The sequence below is a fragment of the Myotis davidii genome, unplaced genomic scaffold, assembly GCF_000327345.1.
Source record: "Myotis davidii unplaced genomic scaffold, ASM32734v1 scaffold1494, whole genome shotgun sequence".
Classification (NCBI taxonomy): domain Eukaryota; kingdom Metazoa; phylum Chordata; class Mammalia; order Chiroptera; family Vespertilionidae; genus Myotis; species Myotis davidii.
Genome location: NW_006286246.1, coordinates 3259132 through 3264431, shown reverse-complemented (window position 1 = coordinate 3264431; position 5300 = coordinate 3259132). Strand labels below are relative to the sequence as shown.

The following is a 5300-nucleotide window of genomic DNA, read 5'->3' as shown; positions in this document are numbered from 1 at the left end:
GCTCTTCCTCCCCACTGACCCCTGTGGCTTGTCCCTCCCCCGGCGTCCCCCTCCCGCCAAGAATGGGAAATCGCTTGGAAATTCTAACCATAGTATCTCCTCTCTAAATTTTTGCATAAAGAGTTCACCATCACTCTGGTGGTGGTGGTGGTGGTAGTGGTGGTGGTGGCACGGGTGGTTGTTTTGACGACCTCCAAGCCCACCAGAGGCTTCCCTCCAAGACTCAAAATGGGCTTATCCTGGGCACTGGCCAGGGGTTTGCCATGTCGCCCCTGCCCGAAGAGGGGGAGCCCGTCAGGGCTCACCACGGGGGTCCCTCCCAGATCTGAAACAAGATCAAATACAGTCTGTGCAACGAGGGGACAAAATCAGAGGAAGTAAAAAACAAGTGGAAATGTCTCCTGAAAGCTTGTTATTCTTGTATTTTAATCAGTAAAAAGACAAAGGGCATTTGAAAGGCTATTCGCTGAGGCAGACATCCCTGGGCTCACCATCTTGCCCATTACTCTGGGCTACTTCGTCTGAATTAATAACATGCATCCCCTTGCCCCATCACCCGATACAACGCTTAGTCTTTAGTAAGGAGAGTGACTCTCCCCTCTCATCCCTACACCCGAGGAGGAAAAGTGCTGCTTGGGGCCCGGGGTGGCAAATGCTTTCTCTAACGAACCAGAGAGGAAGCACTTGGAGTTTTACAGCCAGAGCTGCCTGTGTGACTGCCCGGCTCTGCCCTGCGGGGGACAAAGGCCACACGCCGTGAACAGGCGAGTATGCCTATGTCCCACGAGCCCCTGTGCGTGAACACGGAAGTGTGAATTTCATGTCATTTCCACATGTCACAAAGCTTATCATTCTCTGATTATTTTTACAATCATTTAAACATGTGAAAACTCTACTGAGCTCACAGGCCATACAAAAACAGGCAGCAGGCAGGGTTTGGCCAGTGGGTCGGAGTTGGCTGACTCCTGCTCAAGGCTGCCAATTTCCAGAACAAAGTTGAGTGCCACCTTTCCTAAGAGGGTGGATTCCACTGGAAATACTGCTGACAGTTCTATCCAAGGAAAAGCACATGGTCAAAAGTAACTAGACCAAGGGAACCCCTTAAAAGTCAGGGCGAAGTCAGGACACTTTTGTTCCGTAAGAACCATTCGCACTTACCCACAATGGTCCGCCCGTCTCCTCCTAGCTTAACCCGAAGAGGATCGCCATGTGAATCTTGGAGGTACCTTCCTTCTGCGTTCAATACTAACCCACGGTCAAGATCCACCACCTAAATCCACGACACAGATTAAAGACTATATTGGACATTCAAAATGGTCACATTCACCCAACTACAGGAATACATGCATGAAGCTTCCACAGAAGGAAATACTAAAGTGAGCAGGAAACATTATTTTTGTCAGCATCCTTCATAAGGTTGAATGAGAATAAAGTGTAAAACAATTGTATTTCCTATTATAATTGCTTACCCATACAGCATGTAAATTATTTTGTTTCTAGAATATACAAAATATGTACAAACTACCATTTAGTACGATGATATACTGCTGAAAAATAGGAAACAACCTAAGTGTCCACTGATGGAGGGCAGAGATAAAGACACTGTGGCACATCCACATAGTGGGATACTAGGCAGCCAGTGAAAAGGATTGAAAATTTCTACATATCGTGGCATATCCTGATACAAATTCAGATTACAGGGATGATTGTTTTTCAAAACTAAAAATATATTCATTGGTGTCTATAAGCTTAAAACTGCAGAGAAAATCTAAAGGCTACATCCCAAACCGCTCACAGTGATGATCCTTAAAAAGTGATTTGGAATGCTTATTATATTTTTCACATACTTCTGAATTGTTTCAACCTCTTGCAATGAACATGTATTGCTAATATATTAAAAACATGATATGCTTCAATTTTACTGTTAATGTGAAAAATCAAGATTAATATAACAAAAACAACTTAATTTGGAATTAAATTGCCCAATATAGTATGTATGCAAAAAGGAATACCCTAAGGAATTATAAAACTCGAAAAAAAGGTATTGCTATCCCTATTAAGGAACAAACTTCATGCTCCACCCTAGTGGTTCTCAAAGTATGGTCCCAGACCAGCATACTCAGTGTCACCTGGGAACTTGTCAGATATGCAAATTACCTGGCCATATCTGAGACCATATTTGGCAAATCCCCAGGGATTCTGACACTAACGTTGAGAACCACGATTGCATGCTCAGACCAGTGAAGGAGCCCCTGCCAGCAGGCCACTTTGTTGGGTCCTGACTCAGTAATTAAAGGAAGGCTCATTGATATAAACCCTACTTTTGAAATCTACCCATAAAGTTCAATTCAAAATTGTTTACATGACATTTGCTTTACTATGCATTTCTTCTTGGAATAAATATCAGTTCCTTTGAGAAACGAGAAGAACTATCTTTAAATAAGCTGTACTGAACATTTCATGAAATCCAATATGTTTTCCTAAACCTTATTGTTATAAATGGGAAGTGCTGACTGGGAATTCCACCATGAATACTTTTCTGATTCTTTGAAAAAATATTTCAAATCTCTGAATATTATAAAGTGTTCTTCTCATTACCCTCAAGCCACCTAAAATCCCTAAACATTTATCTTAAACCCAAGAAGTTAGTCATTTAACTTAAACGTACATCAAATACTGATACCTATTTGTTATTTTAGACAAACAACAATTATTGGAAGATTCAAACGGTGATCTGATGAAAATTGCCTGTTTGATTCAGGGTCTTCTTGCTTGTTCATTTATTTTCACTCTAATTCCTTTTGACAAAGGGTTTGAGACAATTTGCAGAAAATATGTGTACTTAACTAAACAATAAACAAAAAATAAACTGGGAAAATAGAAGTTCATTTGAGAGGCTGTGCCTCAAGTTCTGTGTCACAGCTGCGGTGAGCCATACCTTTGAGTGCCCTGGCCTCATCTTATTAGCTATGAGAAAAAAACTAGTTACTCAGGAGAATCAAAGATCTCTGTGGTCGCTAGAAGAATGCAGATAGTACAGCATATTGACAGATGAGTGGTTAAAACTACAGAAAAAGAGGGAAAAGACTGCTTTGTTATTGGTACACAACGTCCACCATTTTTCTCTTCCCAACAGCATGAGAACTGAGATGTGTAAAGAAGTTCACCCTACCCACTTTGTTCCTTGAGGGCCATTGATAATTCTCTGTCCGCTCGGTTTTCCATTAGTGCCGGGCAGTCCTTGCCCCTCTACACTTGGCCTGCCGTTATAACCTGCACAGGAAACAAGTAACAGAACCCGGTCAATGCCACATGCCTACAGAGTTGGCTTCATGCCAATCTATAAGCGTTAACATCATTTCAAACAGAGACACGAACAGAACTTTAAAGCAACAGCTCATGTCCATGAGATGATGACAGTCTAAGCTGTGACTTCTACATGACAAATACGAAGGTCAAGAGCACAATAAAGGCACGGTTTTCTGGCTGTAGTGGAGGAACGGGAGTGTTCGGCATAAGTAAATTATCCAGGTGAAGATTAAAGGCCTGAGTGGCGTAGCTTTATTTTAAGGAGCTGGAAGTTGGAGGGAGTGGGGGTTGGAGAAAATTGTCTCTGAAACATGCTAGCTGCTGTCCTGCTCTCCTCAGCACGGTTACTCAGCACAACTAGCCCTGGCCGACTCACGTCCCCACCGTCAACGGCCAAGGACAAGCGCGCGGGGCTGACTCGGCTTGCTGAGCTCTGCCGGCCGCTTGGGAAGCACCTGCTTGGAGAGGAAGTACAAGGCCCAGCTGTGGTCCCTCTGGGTTGCTGTGTCCGCCTGTGCCTGTCTCCTGCCCTTCCTCTCCATCTCCCGCCATTTCTCAGCCGCAGGTCCCCGCGGCTCTGCTGGGCGTGCTCTGTGGTCCCGCCCCTCCATGGGATCAAGGGCTTGGGCTCCCTGACAATGACCTGCAGGTCAGACTTACTTCTCTTGCTCAGATGGTTAATGAAAATTAAACATGTGCTGAGTACTTTGTACAAGGGCATGTGAGCTGTTTGTCACCGGGGTCTTAGGCTTAAGATAGTCCATTTTAATGGACCCTGACGTCAATGTGAGGCACGTGTTCTGTCTCTCCACTGAGCTAAACGAACAAAACCTTGTACAGATGAACAAGCGCCACTGTGTTCGCTCAGAGAGGCTCTGTCAAGCCCTGGCTCCATGCAGGGTGAGTGCAGTGCCACATAAATACTTTACTTAGGTCCTGCCCTGGGGTCCATGTAGAGTCCGGTTCACAGCTGTCTACCTTCCCCCTCAATGTAATCACACACCCGCCTGTTCCAACTCTAGGTGACAACTGTCTTGAACATGTATTTCCCACCAGTTTTAAACAACATCACTGAGTGCAGCGTCTAAGCCGTTCACGGCAAGACATCGGAGTTTGCCCCGAGTGTTCAGGTGAGGGCTTTGTAGGCAGACTCAACAAGAACACGGCCCAGGCGCACAGGAGCTCCTTACTCACTCCTCCGATGTGCCGGGCACGGGAACAGCTCCAAGTAGCCCCAGTGCAGGAACCTGCTTTGGGATCATGGCTTTTCCCGGTGAAGAGCAGGGCGAGTGGGGTAGTGCAGCGGCAGGGGCTGGGGGACTCAGTGCTGGGTTGGGACTGCGGCTCAGCCCTCCTGGCTGTCTGACCTGGGCCAGCCGCACAGACCCCGCAGCCCCAGCCGCCGCAGCTGGAAACCAGGAGAAACCCTGAAAACCCCGCTAGAAGGTCAAGAGGATGGAGTCCCGTCACATCTGCAAAGCTGCGTACCGGTGCCCGAGCATCGCAGACGCTGGAAAACACGGACGCTTTCCAGGGATCGCTGCGCACAGCACTGAAAACCACAGTGAGGGTGAGACAAAACCAGTACCTTGTCTGAAAGAGGGCCTGGCGGGCGCGCGGGAGAAGGGGTTCCGGAACCGCGACTGCATCATGCGCTGCCGCAGCGACAGCATGGAGGCCGCTGCGGGGGAGTGGGGCTCTCCTCCTGGGGGGAGCCCCTTCGGGGGGCAGCAGGCGCGCTGGCAGAGTCCGTCTCCGCGCTGCTCCTGTCTGCGTATTTGCTGCCCCTGGGGACGGAGGAGGGGGGCCACTTAGAAACAGAGGCGGACAGCGGGTCCTCGTCCTTCCCTCCTTTCAGAAACCACGTGTCTTCCTCCTCCTCCTCTTCCGCCTCCTCCTCGGCCGAAACGGACTGCGGAGACTTAGAGGTCAGGGCCTCCTTCTTGGACGCCCCGTCCTTCTTCCCTGCCGCCTGGGGCTCGGCGGCCCCG

At 47.8% G+C, this 5300-nt stretch overlaps 1 protein-coding gene across 1 annotated transcript in view; it reads right to left on the bottom strand.

The window, feature by feature from the left end:
* The window catches only part of FNDC1 (fibronectin type III domain containing 1), a 49053-nt gene that overhangs the window by 21207 nt on the left and 22546 nt on the right, over positions 1–5300 (bottom strand). The window contains exons 11-15 of the mRNA XM_015560019.1: positions 5175–5206; positions 4898–5119; positions 3173–3273; positions 1159–1270; positions 118–325 (exon numbers count right to left, since the gene is read on the bottom strand). Coding sequence (XP_015415505.1) covers positions 118–325; positions 1159–1270; positions 3173–3273; positions 4898–5119; positions 5175–5206 — 675 coding nt within the window. The remainder of the gene's footprint in view (positions 1–117; positions 326–1158; positions 1271–3172; positions 3274–4897; positions 5120–5174; positions 5207–5300) is intronic.